Below are 23,083 nucleotides of genomic sequence, written 5' to 3'. Positions count from 1 at the left end.
ACATGTGTTGGTTAACAACTCATGAAATGTAAGGCATATGATTGGTTTATTTGAGCCAGCAATGAACTCTGTCATTACCTGGAAACAAAAAGAGTTTTCCGGGGCTTAATCTCGGTTCCGGAGTTCAGTCTTGGTTCCGGAGTTTATTCTCGGTTTCGGGTCTTGGTCTCAGTTTTAGGGCTCAGTCTCGGTTCAGGTTTTCAGTCTTAGTTCTAGTGCTCAGTCTCGGTTCCGAGCTCAGTCAAAGTTCTAAGGCTCAGTCTCGATTAAGAGGCTTAGTCTTGATTTGGGAGCTCAGTCTCGGTTCCGGGTTCAATCTTCATCTTAGGCTAAGTCTAATCTTTATTAACGTCCAAAACTGATGAATACAAAAACTCAGAATTATTCCTCAAAAACTACCAAAAGTCCTCAAGCTTCATCGAATACAAAACTCACATAAATACACTAAAAACTAAAAAAATCTTTTAAACCCCACTTACATCAGCTTACAAAACAATACCCAAACATCCAGAAAAAAATATTCACATTCCCTTGACAACACAAATTTTATGGAGCATACGAAAAATCCTCTTACCTCAAAAAGTGTGGCACAGCAAAAAAAAAAGAAATATTTCCACATGAAGCTTTACTCGTTTTTAAAAAATTCATGCATCTTCATTTGAGGAATGTTACGAGCCCAATTTTCATCTCCATTGGGAAAAATTTAGGAAGTGAGAAGCCAAACGTATGGCATTGGCGTAAAAAAAATCATAAACTCAGGAAGAAAAAATTTCTTTTTTCACAAAATCATGCAATTTTCCACATCCATCAATCATTTTAAGCCATCTGAATGAAAAGAGAATGAAATTCATCATATTGTTGTTTTATAATCACTGTCAAAAAGGCAGCAACTATGGAAAAAGAAACAGGGAATGTACAGTTGTGATGTCGAGTGATTTTTGGAGAGGGGATCTGGAACTGGATGACATTGGAGTGTAGGTGCTGGAAGAGGAAATTTAATAATTAAGGGATATAATTTAATGAAGTGATGATTGGGGGATGTAGGGCTTGGGAAGTATTTGTAAAAGGCATTCCGAACAGCACAATGGAATTATAAAAGAATTGCTAGGTCACCGATTAGATGACAAGATGAGAAGGTTCTTGGACGACTTTTTGAAGATGATTTCGACCCATTTTTACGACGAAAAATGAATTTTGACACATCTTGCTGTTCAGGCATGCTTCATCCTTTAGATATCAACTTCCTGCTGGTGGTCTCTTCCGCTAGGGTCACTTTTGGACTTCACTAACTCAGGAAGGTAGCAGCATGTAGAAAAGTCCATTTTATTAAAGATTGTATGTACCTGCATTGCAGCTCCCCTAACAGGCTAAGCGGATGATTTCAGGTAGCGTAGTAATATACTGTTCTTTGTCTCCTAAATGGCATGTCATTGAATATTGCACCAGAGCAGCCGTTTCAGTTCCATCAGGGAGTCTTCTCATCATGCCGTTAACGTTGCAATAGAGACAAGAGCAAAGTCAGGGGGCCATTAATGCCATGGGCCCCTCCTCCGAGAATTTTATTGAATTGAATTGGTCTAACGACTAAATTATGCTGCTCGGGACTCCAAACATGATGATTCTCCAAACAATATTTCAATATACGTCATTTATGATTAACCCCAAAAAACAGAGCAAGATTAATTTTTATGTTGAAAAATTTCATTAAAATTCTTTCGTTCATATCCAAAAAAAATCGTGCAAACAAGAGTTGGAGAGAGTAAGAATAAAAAGCCATAAAGAATTGATGTTTGTTTGTTTAGCGACAGTTGTTGGCGGTTGAATGAAAGCAGGACGACGCGAAAAAAAAATCTCGAGACTTTAATTAAGAGATACAATCCGCGAAGTGATTTATGTTACTTACCGAGAGAGCAAATATGAAAATGTTGAGAGATATGCTCAATTCCTCTCAGTTAACAGAAGATTGCATGAATGAATTTCTTTCCAACTACAAGAACTGCAATCGGCAAATCAAACATTCCATTCGGTAAACTTCCAAGACAGACGGAACTGCGCATGTCGACACGATTAATAGGAAAATCATGCTGACTGTTATAAAATGTATACGATCTCTGATAATGGAAAGAAATAAAAGAAAAATGCACTTTTTTTTGTACTCTCCTTCTAGTTCCTGTGTATATACTTTATTCCGCAAGAATAGCATTCGACTTCACATCATCATCATCATCATCCAACAATTCAGTCGTCTAATAGAATTCTATTGAAGCGAAAGTGATTTGATTTTTCGGATATTCTTGATACGCGTGGTACGGGTACGGGAGACTGTGAATATAAAAAAAATATAAAGGATTTGAATACGTGATATAAACTGATAAGAAGTGTGTCTTTTATGTGAAAAAAGAAATCCAAGTGTAGGTGGATATTAATAATAAAAAATTGATATTATTGTGAATTGAGATTGAAATCTTGTGTGACATTAGGAAATTAAATGAGTGGGAATTGTGGATTGATGGACATCTAGAGTGTTCCTTGATGTTTTGTGTAGTTTTGATAAGATTCATTGAGATTTGTGGATAGATTGAGGTTCAAATTTGGATTTTTAGACATTATTCAGTCAATACAGCTTGCTTTACATCATTTAAGAAACATCTCATCCAACAATGTTAGTCCAACATCCCAAAAACTACATTTCTTTCCAAACATGCTCACCTAGATGCATCAACAATAGAAATTGAACAATAGTTCAACAGAAAAAGAAACCAAACATTCCACATCATCATCAATGTCATGTAATGTCTCGTAAACAATATAAAATGAAATATTATAGTCCGATGGATATTCTATCCATTGTTAGATATATCAAAATTATTGTGATGATGTAAAAAAAAATTTTGAATGCTTTTATTTTTGGAAGTAACTATTATTATTGCATTCATAACGTGTCGGATGTAGGAAGTTTATTAACGTGTGTCTAGGATTTATCTCATAAATTATTCAGATTCAAACAAATTTTTTGGATGTTGAGGTGCATTTTAAGGGTTGAAAATGTGAGGAATCTTTCATGAGAAATGTTGGCTAGACTTGAGATTGTGGAGTTAAATGGATAGTTGGAAATGTTTAAAGTTTTGGATTTTTTAATCCATGTTGAAAGTTTTGAACTTAAAATTATGTTTTTAAGCATTTAATCTTATTATCGTTCATAATTCTAGTTGAAATTGAAATTTTAAAGTTTCTTGATCTGACTTATTTGGTAATTGGAATGATTCTGAGATTGTCTTGTGATTTTGGGTTCAGACAATATTGTAAAAATTTTAATTAGAACTCGAAACCGACTCCGATTTCATATAAATTGATCGACTCAAGTCGATTCGTCTTCATAAAAAATCTGAGACGACTTCAAGCTATTATTGTGATTCTTGCAACTCAAAAATAGATAAATTCAAGGAAATTAAATGAAAAAATCATTAAAATTGCAATTCTAACTGTCTAATCTGGATTTGAAATAAATTGAAAATTGTCAGAGTCAAACTTCCATTTGGTGTTGCCTCAAAAATGATATTTGCAAGATTTTCACAATTGTCAAAATTAATTTTCATGAAAATCTCAAAGAAAAATTTTAAATTAAGAATTTTTTAATTTATTCCAACTTAAATCTTGCTAAAATCTTCAATAATTAACAAAAATTGTCTTGAAAAAATCTCAAATTAAAATTAAAAATATTATCAATATTTAAACAGATGTCTCTAAAGTGTCAGACTCCAACTCTCTGAATGTTAAATAAATTTTCATTCCTTAAAAGTCCTCGAAATGAATTTATTTCCTCTTAAAACGTCAATTCATCAACTATCAAGATGATAAATTACCTCAAACTTTTAATTGAAATTGACTCTTATATTTACTTGATTTGACCTTATCCTAAGTGAATCTGTCAATTACTCTCAACAACTGCTTTGAAATAAATAAAAAACTTTTCTTGAAACTTGTGCTACTCTTATCAACGACGACGAGTGGCTTCAACATTGTTTCAAGTTCTTATTTCCACCGTATTACCTCAAGTGCTAATTTCGCCATTAAAAAGTTTTTTTTCCAACATTATTTTATCTATGAATAACTCAAATGTAATCACTTTATGACTACAATGTGTCTGAGAATTTCACGAGTAAATCATTCAGTCAATTAAGCTCTTTTTTATGTGACATGTGAGGAAAAAGGTTTGTGATGAGGGTATTGGCCTATGACAATAAATCAATCACTTTTTAAATGTTGAATTGAATTATTTTTAGATTTTTGAATGGACGGATTTAGAAATGGAAATGTCTATTTTTGGATGTTGGGATGGATTAAAATTTGACGAGAATAGAGTAATATTTTAAGATTTTGGCAAAAAATTCGAAATTGATTCAAAAATAAATTGAGATATTTTTGAATTTTTCTTCGAAAAGTTCAATTCGGAGTTCTAAATAGATTCGGATTTTGAATAGAAAAGTCGACTTGAGTTGACTCGACTCCATACAAAATTAAAATCGATTTTGAACTCTGGTGAAAATTTATTTAATTTATTTTCAAAATTTCTAAAAAAAACCAAATTTTTTCAAATAACTTCAAATTTCAAATTTCCAAATAACTTTGAATTTGACCGTAACTTAATGAATATCAAATCTCAAATGTCTTCAAAATCTCATTTTTAAAATTTGACATTTCGATCAATCTAAATTCAAACAGTTTTATTATTAAAAGAATCCAACGACAACAGATTAACGCTTTCTAAATATAAATCTCTAGAAAAAAAGAAAATTTTACACTTAAATTGAAAAATTAGAATCCATAATTTTCAAATCAATCATTCTTTTTTGTCACGTGTACTCACTCTACCATAAGAAAAATTCTTTCTTTTTAAAAATAGGTTAATGGAATTTTAAGATGATGAATAGAATTCATTTGGAAATGTTTAAAAGAATCGGAGTTTGAAGATATTTAATAAATTTGGATGAAATGTGAAAGCTTTAATCTGAGTTTCGGTTCATTTTTGGCAATTGTCGCTAATATCCAAAGATTGACAAATTAAAGCAGATTCTATCTTTTTAGCACTTTTTCATGGCACGTTACACCTTCGGGACAAGCGTCCATTTAAACTACTCACGGTATAGGGTTCATATAAGTTCCAATGATTGTTACAATGATTGTTCATCACTGCTTTAATCTAGGAAAAAATCTCCAATTTCTGATAAAAATCGTTCGCTTTTGAAGTTCAAAAATTCGAAATATAAGCTGTAACTTAAAATATGATTGACCTAGCATTCAAAAATCTAGAACTGGTTCACGGTTAAGTTAATTCAGAATTGAACAGCATTAACACCCAAATGACACAAATAAAAATTCGTTTATCGGTCATTTGACTGCCAAAAATAGTCGTCGCTCATTTGCTGTTAATGAAAAAGGTCCATCGGAGCCTTTAAAACTCCTTGTCGTAGCAGTCTTCATTTGTGTCGCTCAGATCACAATTTAAACCAAAATCTCAAAACTCAAATTCCCAAACTCTCAAAAAAGAATCACAAAACATTCCAATCCTCAACTTAAAGAACCGGATTCACATCTATATTCATCATAATCAGTAAATAGTCAATCTGACCTTAGATCATCCAACCAAATACAAATACATCATCTTTAATTTAGTCACGTTCCTACTCAATCTCTTTAAAAAGTCATTCTCTGATCTCAATTTCAACAGAGTAAAAGTTCGTCCCTAACTCATCATCCGACTTTAAGTCTAAGAAGATTAAAGAACATTCAACTTTAATTCCGACTAAAAACAACACAAAGTTTCAATTCATTCATAAAATATCTTTTTTTTTTTGGTTCCACCACAATGAAAAAAAAGTTACAAAAATTTCATAAATATTACAGCGAAAACATAATCTGCTGAATAATATAGAGCACGAAATATTTTTTGATCAGAAACGAAAAATTTATGCATATCCATGCGAGGCACATATTTGCATATTGGTGTATTGATAAAATATTATGTATGTATGATGCCAATGTATATGTAAAGTAAACATTAGCATAAATATGTTGTGCATTTTTGAAATTAGTAACAAAATTTCTGCATCAAATGTCCAAAAATGGAAGTGAAAAAAAAATTGTGAAATTTGTGTGAAAAATTAATTATTGGATGTAGACATACTGACTTACTAGCCATAGTCATAAAAAAAGATGCTGATAACCACAAAAAGTGCATCATCGGAACATTAACATGAAGCTGAACGGATATATTTGCATCTATTTGTACGCTCTTTACACAAATACAATATCTTCATCATTATCTACGGGTAAGTATCCAAGACTGATAAAGAAACGGAAACCACGTTGAGAGCGTTGACAGCTCACAAATGCAATAAGAGCAATAATAGGGATGTGTAAAAAATATATGTAGGGAGACTTATGATGGTACTGTGTGATATATGATGTGGAATTACTAGACATTTAAACAAGCAGTTGTAATGATACTGAGGAAGTATTGTGTGTGTTTTGTGAAAAAATATATGTATAAACGTGTCAGAATAAAGAAACATTTTAAGTTAAAAAGTCATAGAAGGGAGGATTTTGGAAGCTTTTGAGACAAATTTTTTGGTGGATTTTGTGATTTTCAGTTTTAAAATTCAGAGTTCTTCGAGTTACACAAATATAGAAGGCCACGAAACTGTAAATACTTCGCTAAACTTCTATTAAAGTGGCTCGGGCTTCTATTTGAGTTTAAATTGAGTCGATCCGACTTTTCCATACAAAATTCAAGCACACTTCGACCTCTGCAATTCTTAGAGCATTTCCAATTCATAAATAGTATAGAGTATAATCCCGTCAAGCATGACGTACAGATATCTACGACTTTTACAAATTAAGGCTGTTTTAGGTATTAAAATGAGCGAGGCTGAAGAAACCTTAATTATAACAAAATTACCAAATCAAAACTTACTCTCAATTTAATCTCAAATTTCGCTTCTATTAAAAATAAGGGCGCTGAGTTTAAATCGGATTGACACACATAATGACAGTATTCTTATAAGATAGTTGCTAGTGAAGAGCACTTTTCAGTGGCAAATCAAATATTGATTATTGAGGGAAAGAAATTTCCAGTGATTAAATCTAGGATTCGTCTAAAACTACATGTTTGCAGGCAGAAACTGCAAGTCTGTGAGATTAAAGACAGAAAACTAAAATCTGCAACCTTGGACGGACTTTAAGGAAGAGGCGAAATATGCAACCCAGCTTCTAAAACGCCTGCAGTTCGTGACCGAACCCTAGTTAAATCAGATTTACCTAACAGTCTGACTGAATGTGTCTTTCTGCTCTTAATAAGTGAACTGACTCAAAAATTCATTTGACATCCAAATGGCCACCACATGGAGCCTTATGTCACATCTATTTTGCCAATGATAAACGATTAAATTCCTTCAATTATCGACATATTAGACATCATATGAATAGCCCTCAATTCATTTTTCAAACAAAATCATTCAAGTCAATCCCTGAGTCAATCACAAAGTCACCAACTTGTCAGCCAGTCAATCACTTCACACATATTTGCCACAAAGTCGCATTTACTTGCAAAAAAAAAGTTGGCAATAAAAAAAAATGTGGGTGAGAAAGCTGTTTACACTTATTTTAGCTTTGTGATAACGATACACGAAGCATGTATGGCAAAAGACAGTCATTCATTCAAGAAGGGAGAAGGGAAACGGAATAAGAATAAAAATGTTAAAGCACCACGCTAAGTGACGTAAAACACATGAAAAAGAGTGAGAAAAAAAGGTGATAAAAAGTTGTTATTCTTCTCACTACGTGCTCTACTGATTGAGGCTTGGTACGATGATATTATCAGACGACTTTAATGTAATAAATCTTTTATAATCCTTGTCGTAGATAAGATGCTGCCTCAAACTCGACTTTTACTATCTCAGCTATTGTGTGTGCAATTTGTGTTCAAAATAAAAGCATTAAATGTTGAGGAAAAAAGCTGTAATTTTACTCTGATTTCAAGCATCTTTATGTGTGATGATGTGGTAATGGTAATACCACTTGGATAGTGGATGCTGAAACTTGAAGATGAGGGTCGTTGATTAGGGATATAAATGAGGGTGAAAAAGGGGATTTTCGAAGGATTGCTTTGGATTTTTTGAAATAATCTTAGTAACATTTGAATATTTTAGGCATTAAAGGGCGTTCAGTAACAAAAATTTGCTTCAAAAGTTCGTTCAGTAAAGAAATTTTTGCTTCAAAGGTGTATTCAGTAACTAAATTCTGCTTCATAAGTGTATTCAGTTATTAAATCTTTTGCTTCAAAAGTGTATTCAGTTACTAAATCTTTCGCTTCAAAAGTGTATTCAGTTACTAAATTTTTTGCTTCAAAAGTGCATTCAGTTACTAAATTTTTGGCTACAAAAGTGTATTCAGTAACTAAATTTTTGCTTCAAACACGTCTGAAAATTCCGTGAATCCTTCTCTTATCATCCCATCCACAAAAAAAGCTTCAGCAGCACTGAATGTATAAAACATTTACTGTCTGAGGATTTTCTAAGGATGAAACAATTATGTTGCGATATAAAGTTGTCTGTTAGCAACATAATCGCAATTTGTTATCCATGTAACTCACATTAATGACTTTAATATGGCACAAATTGAGGGTCTTTAGACGAACAAGTGTTAAAAAATCAATATTGAAGCTTGCAGATGAACATCCATTTAATGTCAATAAAGCATTTTTTTGGATATCAAAAAGTCAAATTTCAATTAAATTTTTTTACTTCTTCCTATTACTGAATTTGCTCATTTTTGTTCAAATATTGACACTGAAGTACGAATATTGACATTGTAAGTGAGAAATTGAGATGAAAATGGAATAATTTTTTTGTCGAAATGGGAGTGATGATGAATAGAAATTGTTTGAAGATGATTTAGGATTCTCATTATGTGAAATTTGAATTTAAAAGTTGAATATTTTAAAATTAACAGAGAAATGGAGTGTTAAGTAAAGATTTGAGCTGCTGATTGTCTAATTGACTTGTTTCTGTTGACTTTTTAGTTGATTTTGTGGGTTTTAAATGAAGTGAAATGATTTTTGCAGAGCTTTAAGTTGACTCAAATCTAAGGGCGGAAAGGTAGTGAAATAGCAACAGTGGAGTAGTGGTTAGAGTGTCAGCCTACCGAGTCTAACAACTCGGGCTCGTTCCCAGATAAAGTTTAGTCAAATTCGAATGCTTTTTTGTTGTTTCTAGTCATATAATCATGGTTTGAGTGTTCACGTACCTAAGTTTATTGCATTGGTATACCCTGGGTTGAAAAGTCGACTATAGTAGTTTCGACTAAAAAATTGGCTAGAATTTGAGAATCCAGACCGAAAAAGAATTCAAAGTTGACTTAAATTCGGCATCCGCAGCGGTAAGCTTCTGAAAAGCCCACCTATTTTCATGTTGAGGCCGTCGTCCTCGAAGCTCTGGCAACTTAAATTGGGATTTTTAACTAAATGTCCACTCACTACTTCTCGATGCAACCATGCTCAGAAGTAACTTAAGACATTTCAATCAACTGAAACATGACATGTAAATCTACACTTTTTACAGCACAACAAAGAACAACTTCATCAGAAAAAATGTTCAATCAAAGTTAAAATTTCATGTAAATTTTTTTATTATTAAATGTTTGCCTTCACATCCAATAAAAATATCCATTACAATCAATTTTTATGTCAACAATTTCAATCCATGTTAATCGTTCAATTAAAACTGTTTAAAACTATAATGTCGACATAATAGCATCAGTTGAATGAGATTTAAACCGATAAAATAAAATAAAAAAACTTTTTTAATCGATACCAAGATATATTGTCAAAGAAAACTTTCCGATAAACATCAACAAACAACTTTTTCGTACCGTAAAAATTATTTTTATTATTGAGGAAAAAAAGGAAAACTTTGGAAACGTGAGACAATAAGGAAAGGAGCTGAGGAAGGACTAATTGATTGTGAATTATTTTAATTAAATTGGAAGACAACTTTTCTTTTCAATAAATAAAGTTTTAATTCCTGCATTGAACAATTTTCAAATTCATTTTTGAATTTCAAAATGTTTATTTTTTTGATCTTTTAAGTACTTTTTAATTGATACATGAATGTTTAAGCCGATTTTGAATTATTGAAAATGAAAAATTGAACTTTTTTCAATTTAAAATGAAATTTTAGAATTTTGAATTAAAATTGTGAATTGTTGCTATGGGTTGGAATTAAATAAATTCAAATTTTTACCGCATTTCTTCATAATTTCAACAAATTGGCGAGCTGAGTTCCATGCAAAAATATTTTTGAAATTCCATGAATCATATGCTATGTACAGTATTTAACGAAAATCTATAATTCGAAATTAACTCGAATTTGTCTGTAACCTTAGACGAGCTATAAGGTACAGCCAGAAACTGCAGACTTGTCACTAAAAATGCAGGCCTGCAGTTCTTAGCCGAATCTTACTTACTTACTTAAATTACTGACAGTACAGATCAATTGTGATCGATGACATCTCTCAGATGCCGCCTGAAACTGTCCCAATCGTCGTCTTCCGCTTTCCGGTGAATCCTACAAAATTCCAAAATCACAGACCATAACAATCCCTCAAAAAACTAATTTAATTACGATAAATTATTGTCTTATTGCATTTGATACACAACCTATAAATTCTCCATTACATTTAATAACTTTATATTCACCATCCATTCAATTTAATTTACTAGTTCATGAAAAAAAAGTATAGAATTATGAGGAAATTAAGTTAGCAGTGTGAAAATAGAAGCCAAAATATCCACAATTTATTCTATATTTTTTATTTTCTTGAAATGTAGCCAATTTATTGCAGCCCATTTCATATACACACATATAGTCATTATAATTATAATCATATATATACCATTCCATTTCCAACAGGAAGTGGCGGCAAACAGAAGCTTGAAATACCAGACTCACAAAATAATGGTTTGTATAAATCAAATCGAATATCGTGGCCCATTAAAAATGAAAATGAATGCTTTCAGAAGCCAATTTTCCGAGGTTCGCCGAGCCAATACCAAATATAACTGTGACTGTAGGTCGTGATGCTTTACTGGCGTGTGTCGTGGATAATTTGAAAGGTTATAAGGTATGGATAAAAATGAACAATTTCTTTTATTTTATTTCATTATTTTTTTAACCCCAACCCCCGTCTATTTCCCTGTTAGCCAAATTCATTTAGTGAGATTTGCATTAAGCTAATTGCCAACTTTCTCTATTGCCACAAATTTTTGCTTCCTTTTCTTTCTTCATGTGTTTTAAGTCACATACAGAAAAAAAAGAATTCTTTCGGATTTTTATCGCTTGATGTTATCCCAAGTTAATGAGATTTGCTCGTGGCCTTCGTTTAAAGTTCTCATGATGCTGTGCCACTGCTGCTCTCATTTATTTGTTTTCTTTTTTTCTTTTTCCATCCTTCTCTTTTTCAACTTTTCTATTCGCTTGCAATTTCGAAAAATTTATATCGTTTCGTGATTCATTCTATTCCCTCCCTCCCTTTCTTACACTTCATGTCTAGCTTGTTCTGTTCTGTCTATTATTGCTCCAGCAAGTTTCTAACGTGATCTGATTTACCAAAAGTATTTTCGTTCTTTTTTTTTTGTTCTGATGTTTTGTTTTGCCATTTTATAGCATTTGTTTTGTAGTCTGTTAAATTCCTCTGTTTTTTCGGAACCATTGGGATGATTTTGTTAGATTTAAGCAGAGTCTCATTTGACTGATCTGCTAAAAATCGACAATCTGCTCAAACGACACAATGAGGCAAATTTCATTTCTCGCCGTCAAAATGGACCAAGACAGTCGCCATTTTGCCGTCAACACGGTGATTTAGCGGTGTCCAAAGGTATAGTGCTGCTCGGAGAAGTTGAGATGAATCTAAGACATCCAGAATTATGCAGATAAATTATGATTAGCGCATCTCACATTAGGGATTCTCATTAAAATCATTAAGCCTCATAATTTGTAGAATTCCCTAATTTTTACTACAAATTTATAACGGCTGAAATCACTAAAGTTAATCTAGTAAAATCCAGTTTATTGATATCAATCATTAAATTTCGGTGCAGAAGCAACAGTATTAAATTGGTCAATTTATGGTCTGCTGCATCATCGGTCTCGGGTTCGACTCAAGACAATCTTTTTTCGGATTTAAATTCTGATTGATTTGCCTATTTTTCGATGTTTCAGATAAAGTATTCACTAGAACAGCACATTGTGTTCTCCTAAACATAGTCCCGCTAAGTCGCCGTATTAAAGATAGAACGTTGAGTTTCCATGACAGCACCATGGAGACTGATTGACGACCCATTTTACAGAATAAAATGATTAAAATGCTAATTTTCATTAATAAACTTACTTCGCAGACGGTATAGATCATCGGTGATCTATGGCCTCACTCGGTTGTCGTCAAAAACTGGCTCTATCGCTGACCGCCCTTTGGCAACTACCAATACCAAATGCTTGACTGTCACACCTACTCAGACCTTTTTAATTGTTCTCATAATGCATTTAAACTTGCTTCCTATTCTGTCTATTATTTGATTTCTTTAAAACCTGCACAAAAAAAATCCATTAGTCTTTAAATAAGGAAACCTTCCAACTGAGTCTGAATACAAAAGAAACTCAAATTATTTTACTATATTCTGTAGAGAAATTCCTTTATTATCCATTAAACCAAGTTGAAAAAAATAAAATAAAATGAAACACAAAACTCAATCAAGTTTATCGAATTTGCCAATGAATGGCAATTTTCTTCTTCCATAAATTTTATTTTCTTGTAGTTTTTTTCTCCTTATTCATTTCGTTAAGTTACAGACATAATTTCATTTCTCGTTCCGACTATTTCCTTTGGAATTTACTTCTAAAATAGTCGGAAGTGTAAATTCCATTTGGTAAAAAATATCTCAATTCGATAAAAAAATGAAAATTCTTGTGTTGAAAAGTTTAAATTAATGAAATTTTCAATGATCGATCAATTTATGTGGAAATACTTCAAATTCCATTAATGAAATGAATGTAAATGTTGACTCAATGGACTTGGTCCAATATTTACTTGACGTTTTTTGTTTAATTTTAGAAATGAGTCATTGACGGGGTGAAAAATGTTAAATGAAAGGGTAATTGGATGATGAAAAATTTTTGTTTGTTCTGTGACTGCTTTGTGGCGTGACTTGGAAAGGGTAATTTGTCTGTGATCTCTGTCTCTTGAAAGAGTTCAGGTCAAGTTGAGTTGAAGTTCACTATAAGGTTGAGGAATTGAAAATTTACAATTAAACCCGAGCAGCATAATGTGTGGAATTACAGCTTACGCCATAAAAATGTGCTGTCTAAAGCAATCTTAAGGTACATTGAAAGACCAAATGGTGTCCTACCAAACACGTTGCACTATTCTCTGCATTAGCGTTGATTTAAACTCCGTTAGACTTCCAAATGGATTCCAAGAACAGTTTTGTGTCACTCGGGAGTAACATTGTTAATCTCGATATTAAAATGTACTGAATCCGGGAAAAGATCCCGAGATGACATACAGTTCAATCCCAGAATTGACAACCCGAAAGAATCGGGAGATTCATCAAACTGTAAAACTTTCAAGTGACTCTTATTCCTCTTTATACCATAAATCTCACAATATTCCTGCATAAATTCCAATGAAATTTATTATTTTATTCTAGCTGAATAACAAAAAAACTTTATGTATGTAAAATTCTAACTAAACTAATAATAAATTCCACTTCAGGTTGCATGGGTGCGCGTCGATACACAAACAATTCTGAGTATTCATCATAATGTAATTACACAAAATCCACGTATAATTCTCACACATAATGATCATCGTAGCTGGTATTTGCACATACGAGAGGTTGAGGAATCCGATCGTGGATGGTATATGTGTCAAGTATGTAGTAACTATATAGAAGCATGAACATTTTAATAAAAATTCATTTTTTATCAATTCAGGTCAACACAGATCCCATGAGATCCAGAAAAGGCTACCTTCAAGTTGTCGGTAAATATTTTCCATCAATAAATGGCATAAAGCCACAATTTACATTCTATTTCTCTTCCAGTTCCACCAGTTATCATTGAATCATTGACAAGCAATGATTTGGTTGTGCGGGAAGGAACGAATGTGACATTACAATGTCGAGCGAAAGGCTTTCCCGAACCATATGTTATGTGGCGACGTGAAGATGGCAATGAGATGTCAATTAATGGTGAAAATGGTAAAAATATAGGAAAATTCTCATCTGTGCTGAAACGTACAGATTTCCCTTGATAAGCATTTTTAACCTTTTTTTTCATCCCTTCTTCATGCTTGTCCCTTTTTTATTACATTGGATGACGATGATGACGATAATTTAACCGTACTTAAATCTAGTAAATGTTGTTGATGGAGAAATATTGTCAGTGACAAAAGTAAGCAGACTCCATATGGCTGCTTATTTATGTGTAGCATCGAATGGTGTTCCACCAAGTATCAGCCGGCGTGTGATGCTGAAAGTGCAATGTAAGCTGATTTTTTACTAAGTAGCCATAACATTAAGTTTCAGGACAATCTTTACGATGACAATGAGAAATGAGATGCTTCAGCCTTTTCCTTCACACCATGACTGTTGCTCTTACTTCTCCTTCCATTCCTCGATTTCATTAAATTTTTCTCATAAATTTTGTGCTTGTTCAATTTTTTTTTTCTGCAGTCCCTCCAATGCTATCGATTCCAAATCAATTGGAGGGAGCATATGTAGGGCAAGATGTCATACTTGAGTGTCATACGGAAGCATATCCAGCGTCTATCAATTATTGGACAACCGAGAGAGGGGATATGATTATTTCAGGTAAGAGTTTGATAGAAAAGCATGTCCGGTTGTTTGTGTTGATACCAAATTGTGTTTACTGATGCTGAATTTGATTTTGGCGATGAAAATTCTTGCATACTCACCTAAATGAGCATTCATATCTTTTCGAATGAATGAATATACAAACAAATCATCTAACTGGAATTGATTACATTCGCTAAATTGGGCAAACCAAACAAAATTTGAGCTTTTTTTCACAAGGATATACGTGGTACCATAAAGGCCTAAATTGTGTCCGCCGAATCCGAATTTTTACTAATCTGATGTTAGATTAATTTTGTCTATGCTTTTCGGGTATATGCCAAATAATAATCATGTAAATTATACTTCGAAGAATAGACGAATATTGGTGATTCCACCGAATCTGACCAAATATACTAGATTCACGTTGGTCACCAGATCGGCACATATTGAAATTTTGCCATCACAGCGACGTGGTGGCAGTATACTTAGAACCAAGTGACAGCCACTTGGCAAATCCGGTTGTTTTCGCCAAGTGGCTGTCACTTGGCTCTAAGTATCCTGCCACTGTGGTGGCAACTTTTCAATATGTGCCGATCGGGTCTGAAACCACTTTTTTCCGTTTCTATGTAGTGTGTCGTTCAAAAATCATATACATATACATACCTAAGTGGCACTATTCGACAAATCGCATTTTTGAACATAAAAATGGGACAAGATCTGTCTCCATGATGACATCAGGGCAACTTTGGGTCTTGCTGTTAACATGGACACGTAGCATTGCCTTGGCAAATGTAATATGCTGTTTAAAATATAAATCATTAGTTTTGATGTTCATGGATTGATATCCGATCAATTTTTCCGCACTTGTTTATTGAGTATGAGTAAATCATCAAATCCCTGTCTCCATATGGTCAGCCTATACTTCAAAACTGAAAAAACCAAGAATTTCATTCAAGAATTTGTCAAAACTTAAAGCATCAAAGTCCAAAAATAGTCTTCATACCTGATTCATACTTGAATATTTCCATTCATTCAATTTAATCGAATTTCACAAGAATTTCATGACTTTTTACTCTCAGGATATAAAAAAGTTTTATAAGGGTTATTCCCAATAGAAGCAACCCTCTGATTCTAAATTGATTTTTCTACTTAAAAAAAGTCTTAAAAAATGTTCACTTTAAAGCCTTCTTTTCCTGAATTCAATGCTCTTTAAGCCACCACAAACACAATAAAACCGCATGATATTGTTTACAAATACAAATATTTTCATAATAATAATAATGCTTTTACCCACATCCACACCTTTAGATACCTCAAGGGCAGGCGACAAATATGAAACAATCTCAACAAATAGCGGCTACAGCAAGTTCATGAAACTCAAAATACGAAATGTTGGACCAAATGATTTTGGTTTTTATCGTTGTGTCGCGAAAAATTCATTAGGTAAGGAAATGACAGGCAGCATTATCGATTTTTTTAACGGTTTCAACTTTAATTTCATGACTTTTTTTCGTTTATGTTCCGCAGGTGAAACAGATGGAATGATCAAATTAGATGGTAAGTTTGGTGACTCTTGTGGAACTTTAAAATTAAATGAGATGGAACTAATGAAGAAACTTTTTATTTTTTTTACTTCCATTTACTTCTTTTGCCTCGTATCGAAATAGAAATTGCAGCACCAACGACAACTCTCACAACGGAACTGACATTTTTAAGTAAAAGTAAGGAATTTTTTTTGTGCATCTTTTTTTGTTGATAAAAAGTAAAACTTGTTCCTTGTTGAGCATCAGTTACATGCTGTTTCAGTTCCAATTTAGATTTTGATTTTTTGCGGAATGTGCAGCTATAGAATCAAAGGCTTTTGATACTCAGAATTTCTTTCTTTCTCATTTAATTTTCCGCTTCAGTTAAAAATCGAATCATCAAGAAGCCGAATCAAGCAATTGTGGATTATACGGATGAGTGGCGTAACGGTGAAAATGGTATTTAGACATTTTATTTTAATTCCGATTTTAATGCCTAAAATTTTATAATTTTGTGACTTCCATTTTTACATTCATCAATTAAAAATTCTTTTGTTCATTCATTCAATTCCCCATTCGTTTATCATGTTGAAACATGTGTTGCATGCTGTGTGCATTTATGTCCTTTTGATGGCACCAATGAGGATCATGTTTACAATGTTTTTAATGTTCACGTCAGATGATGTGATATTGCCCATTTTGGCTCATTAAAATATATATCTACGTGGACAAAAATCAATATTCGAATGTGAAACATTCAAGTTTGAGAGTAATTTTGGTATTGTAAATAAGGCGCATTTTTTGGGAAGTTGGGTTATGTTATTCTAGATGGGACTTATAAGTAATGTTCCTTGTAAGACGGTTATAGAGACATTCTAATCAATTGATTATTTAACAAGTGTGGACTCGCCAGACCTCATACTCAAAATTAACCTTTACGGTCAGTAAAGCATCGTTTGGACGGTTTGTCATGGGCAGAATGCATCACGAAGAGGTTGGGTAGGTCCTTGGGGAGGAGAGGCTGAAGGGCGATGAACTACTGTATCGTGCATCATTACCCTTTGCATTCCAATACAATGATTAGAATTAATGGCTATTACATAACCTCAAAATGTCAAATGTAAACACAATCCTCAATCTTGATACCAAAATGTATCCAAAACACACAACATCCTATCACAGTCAGCTATAAAACCATAAAATAAAGTGAGAGCTTAATCGATAACATCCGCAACAGCAGCATCATTATCATTATAGTCACATTATAGTTTTCCCATTCATTCTCTGATTTTTTTGCACCTATTGAAAATAAAATAAAATATTTAACTACATTATTTATCCATAAAAAATTATATCCAACAGATTATAATGGCGATTATATGCAATCATCACGATCACCACCATCAATACGACATCCACCTGGTGCTTTTCATAATACCGCTATCGCTTCACGTGTCCTCACAGCTGTCACAAATCGAAATGAAATTTTCATACGTCTCATATCATTAATTAGTTGTACGTTGTTCATTCAATTTTATTTCATGAGATTTATGACAAGTGTAACGGTGAATAGGTGAAAATTAATTATCACATGAATATGAGATGGATGATTTTTTTGGTTTTGCTCATTAGCGATAAATATAACACAAAAAAAAATAAATTTAAATAAATGAGATTTTAATCGTAAAAAATTTAACAAAAAAATGAAAACTAAGTTGTGAAAAATGGTTGCCGTTGATCGGATAACTTAGGAGGGTGAGTTTGTGGAAAGTTTTGGAATTTTTTATCATTTTTCTTGAAAATTTTGTGAAATATGGGAATTTTTGAAGACTAATTGATGGAATTTGAACGAATTTTTGGTATTTGAACGAATTTTAGGCTCAAATGTATCTACTGAACATATCGAAGGTTAAATTTTTGTCGCTGAACGTAGCTTAAGTTAAAATTTTGGTCATTGAATGTATTTCAAGTTCAATTATTGTCACTGAATGTATTTCAAGTTCAAATTTTGGACACTAAACGTATTTGAAGTTCAAAATTTGGTCATTGAACGTATTTTAAGTTCAAAATTTTATCACTGAGCGTATTTCAAGTTCAAATTTTGTCACTACATGACATTTACAAAAATACTGAATAAATTCAAAAAAAGAATGAAAATTATGTGAAAATTCAAAAAATAATTGCAAATGATTGAAAATAACAAAAAAATTCTCAAATTTTCCACAAATCCACTCTCAAAACTGTACAAAATATGATCAAAAAAATCAAAAGTGAACGTGAAATCATAATAGTGATGGAAATAAGAATATTATACCGTCACAAAGCCGCTTCAAAGCATAAAAAAAACTAAAATTTTAATCCTTTTCATTATTAAAAAAATCACAAATTGGCATATCAAAATGTAGAAAAAATTTCTTCTTTTTTGCATAATTTGAATATGATAATAAAAATTTTTGTAGCTTACAAAAGAAGCAAAAGTGAAAATTAAATTAAATCAAATGATTAGTGAAGCATGGATGAATGGCATAGACATGAATGAAATGAAGTGAAATTGAAATTGACGCCAAAAACTAATTTAGTGATAAAATATAAAAATCCATTTCAACAGCAAAACTAACATTAAGATGTAGTATAATCTTGTATATCTATCATCAGAAGGAGAGCACAAAAAAATGGAAATGAAAATTTTCCTTTTTCTTGCTCGTATAGCAAAATAAAACTATGTGTATGGGAATATATAGAGAATGACAATGATAATAATGCAAGATTTAACAAACTTTATGATGAAAAAAACTAAAAGAAATGAAAAAAAGAACTAGAAATGAAGTTGACATTTTTGTGATAAAATCAAGTCGCTGAACAGCGAATGAATGAAATAAGAATAAAAAAAGTTCTTCGTTTTCGTGTTTGAGGACATAATGGAATTCATTTTCTGATTGCTTTTAAGAGCAAGTGTTGCTAACAAAGTTTTTTTTTTTAAAAAGCGAAATTTTGCAGCTTAAAAGTTTTTAATAGTCTGACAGGATATACTCAAATTAGAGTGAAGGCCTTGAAAAATAGTTTATTTTGTTTTTAAAACAATTTTAATGATTGTTATTGTTGAAAAAATTTTGTTACTGAATGCACTCTCACTTCAAGATGTTGTTTGATGTTTTTGGATGTTTAATTAATGAATTTTAACAATGTTTTGATTGAATTTAGTTCAAAAAAGTGGCAAAAACGGTTTGGAATCAACCAGAAGCTGAGAAAACTCGAATTTTGAAGTAATTTAGATAAAAATCCTTTCAGACTAATGAAAATTCTGCAATTTTTGCTATTTCTCAATTCTCAAGTCTCTAATTAAGCATTCCATCTCTCAAACATCCTGTCACTTAACCAAATTAATGTCCATAAAGTCCAAAAGCAGCTTTATGTCTCTTCCTAATTTCCATATCAAAAATAATTCAAATAAGCATGAGAAATTCACAAAATGGAAAATAGAATCATACATAATTCAAGAATAAGCAGCAACAAAAGAGCATCAAAAAAGATATTCTGTAAATAAATTAAATAATAAAAGAAGTTTTTTTGTAAATATAGACAATTGCAGTTCTGTACTATGCAAATAAGCAAGAACACAAAAAAAAAAGTTATAGTGTTGTGAGATATGATGGATAAGTAAATTGTATGTCAAATGTAATGTGTATATATTCTCAATTACATCTAAGTACATAATACAATATAAAAAGCATAAAAAAAGGAAAAAAATAATGTATAATTTTATGCTTCCGGTATGTGAAACTGTTTTCTTTTTTGTTGATACTCGCTTTTTGTTGGCTCACATTTTGTGATGAAATGTTTGTTGTTGAGAGGGGAGAAGAGTTTTTGTCGGAATCATTGGGAACTTTGGTGATGTGCAGTTTTAATTTAATCACAATTTAGAAGTTTAATAAGAAGAAATTAATATGGTTTTGTCATGAGAAGTTTTATACAGTTGAAGAGAGTTCGAGGTCGACTCGAATTTTGTATGGAAGAGTCGACTTCCCTAAAAGACAAAGAGCATGCTTTCATGGTACAGAAATTCCAGTACGATACCTAAAAGTGGTCATTTACCTGATTAATTTTGAACTTGAATAAAAAAGTCTAACTTGACACAAAATTTGAGTCGTCTTTAAGCTCTGCATTTGAGTTTAAGAACTGGTTAAAATCCATTTTACCGGAAGAAATATGAATTTTTCTTATTTTATTTACTGAATGCACTCTCACTTCAAAAAGTTTTTAATGATTTTATTTTATTTTAGAGGAAAGCTTCAATGGTTTTTGAATCAAAATATCTATAAAATGATGGCAGAAATGGATTCTTTTCACTTTTAAGATCTTAAAGCTTATTATTGACTAAAATTAAGCTTTTATGGAAAAATATGAGTTGAGCACGTGTTTTTGATTTTTTTTAATTTCAACAACTCTCCTCCCTCGCTTAAAACGTTACGAAATGAGTGAACGGCTTCTGTGCTGCATATGATACACTCTATCAGGTAAAGAGCAAATTTCCATGATACAGATAGACCACTACGGTTTTTAAAAGTGTTCTCTTTGTCTATTAGGGACATAAACTAGCATTCCATCAAATTTCCCAATTACTTCTATGAAATGTTCCCCCAAAAACTCAATATTTTTCAAGGTTTTCTCCTCGTTATTTTTCTATACATATGATACGATATGAAAACAAGGAATATGATATATAGATAAATGAATTATATATGTGCTATGTCGCATATATTGTGAATAAAAATATACATAGATGAAAAAAAAAAATTACCCAAAGAATTATACATCCAGCTTATGTTGCTTTCCTTCCTGAGCTAAAATAAAAAATCTCGTGAACAAATAAATAAAAAATAATGAAAATATAGCAAAAAAATTTATAAAAATACAACAGCCAATTTATTATGAGTTAAATAAACACAATGAAACATACAAATATTGATAATGTTATGTATATGTATATCAAAAATCCAGCAGATGAACAATATATTAATAGATAAAATAATAATAAAAAAAACGGAAGTGATAAGAAGATTGTTTGTTTGTCACAAGCCACTGAGGAATATTTTGGAGCATCAGAATTAGAAGATGTTGGAGTTGGGAGGCGTTAATTTGAGGAATTTTGAAGTTTATGGATTAATTGGTGTTGATAGTGTCTTGATCTTGAATTTGAGTAGATTTTTAATAGTTTTCAAGACCGATGCATTTGAAAATCCCATTCCGAGCAACACAACTTAATCGTTAGGGTGCTGCTAGGTCATCGCGTTAATATCAAGAAGTGAGGATGCTATGACGACTATTTTTTGAGATGATTTTTTGAAAATTTTGAAGATTTGGTTTAAAATTTCAATAAAAATCACAATTAATTCTATACTTTTTGTATTGATATGAATGAGCATTAAGGGAATCTTTGTCATATCGACAGCACTCTGTTGACTTTAAAAGACTATGAGCATACTCCCCTTAATGAGCATTCTACAGCAATACTATTCAGCATCCTCCTTTTGTCTGTTTGTGATAATGATTAAGAAATCGATCTCTGGTAGGAATTGAACTCACGTACTCACAGAAAAGTGAAAGAAATATCCGGTCTGTAGCTAACCACTCGGCCACAAATGCCATATTCTAGCACTGATAAATCACCCTATATATGACTCGACACCCAAGATTCCACTCTGATCAGACACCTAACCTCCAAACAGAGCTCAAAATTGCCTACAATTGTACATAACTAGATTTTCCTGAGTCGACATTGAATTCCATCTTCAAAAAATCATCAAAAAATACCAATTTAAAGAAATTCCTCAACAAAAAACTATTTCAAGGGTGAAAAGTCTTTCCTGATTGAATTAACAGCAATCAACATCATTGATGCTATAATATTGGAGATTCAGTTTTTTTTGTTTTGCTTGGAAAAAATGAAAAGAAATAAAAAAAGAAAAATGAAAAAAAAAAAAATGAAAAAAAAAAGTTTTTATTGAAGAAAATTTTTTTGTTATGTCGAGAAATAGAAATGAACTGTTGCCGATTTATTCAGTCATGCTGTGTACATTCAATAATCCTCTTTTTATGCTTTTGTCGTTCCTCCTATGCTTCCATTTTCACATATGGATGATGCCATGCATTACCTATTATTTGTTATTGAACGTGTACAGTCACAAATAAATATGTGAGGATTTTTTTTCAGTATTTTTGTTTTTGGAGATGTCACCGATATATGTGGAACTATCGATTATGACTTTTTCCTACTTATTGTCTACTATCGAAGATTTTTTTCTGTTTGTATTGCTGCAATTCCACTTGAACATATGGTTCAGTCAATAAAAAATTGCGTGGACCACGAAAAATTGAGGATTCAAGTCATTGCCACCATAAATCCTCACTAATCCTCAGCACGATAAAAATAAAACTTTTTACAGCAAACTCAACAAAAATCCTCTCAGCTCAAATTTCTAATTCAAATCGCCATTATCGCCTTCTCTCATCCTTCAATAATCAAACTTTTTACTTCCTTTAACAGTTTCCACTCCGCAGTCATGGATAAAGATATGAATCATATTATAGCTGAACAACACAAGAATGGCATTAAATGCTTTTCTTCTTCCTTTACTTTATGTTTAATTCATAT

The 23,083-nt window shown here is 31.9% G+C and overlaps 1 protein-coding gene across 3 annotated transcripts; it reads left to right on the top strand.

Moving 5' to 3' along the window:
* The first annotated feature begins 2,241 nt into the window (after window positions 1-2,241).
* DIP-kappa (Dpr-interacting protein kappa) lies at window positions 2,242-22,275 on the top strand. Of its 3 annotated transcripts, none has more exons than XM_070649311.1 (14): window positions 2,242-2,411; window positions 5,905-6,329; window positions 10,968-11,015; window positions 11,078-11,178; window positions 13,825-13,983; window positions 14,046-14,094; window positions 14,156-14,311; window positions 14,467-14,595; window positions 14,786-14,923; window positions 16,217-16,351; window positions 16,436-16,465; window positions 16,576-16,629; window positions 16,816-16,890; window positions 17,794-22,275. In XM_070649311.1, the coding sequence occupies exons 2-14, from the start codon at window positions 6,254-6,256 to the stop codon at window positions 18,006-18,008; spliced, it is 1,365 nt and encodes a 454-aa protein (XP_070505412.1). In that variant the 5' UTR covers window positions 2,242-2,411; window positions 5,905-6,253; the 3' UTR covers window positions 18,009-22,275. The 3 variants fall into 3 exon arrangements, with proteins under 3 accessions (XP_070505412.1, XP_070505409.1, XP_070505410.1); XM_070649308.1 differs by having other exon boundaries at window positions 11,075-11,178; XM_070649309.1 differs by having other exon boundaries at window positions 5,879-6,329; window positions 11,075-11,178.
* Window positions 22,276-23,083: the final 808 nt, after the last annotated feature.

The sequence above is a fragment of the Chironomus tepperi genome, unplaced genomic scaffold (assembly GCF_022539635.2).
Source record: "Chironomus tepperi strain 1889 unplaced genomic scaffold, CSIRO-AGI_Ctep_v1 contig_422, whole genome shotgun sequence".
Classification (NCBI taxonomy): domain Eukaryota; kingdom Metazoa; phylum Arthropoda; class Insecta; order Diptera; family Chironomidae; genus Chironomus; species Chironomus tepperi.
The sequence above is the reverse complement of the archived record's forward strand: the minus strand, read 5'-3'. Positions and strand labels throughout refer to the sequence as shown.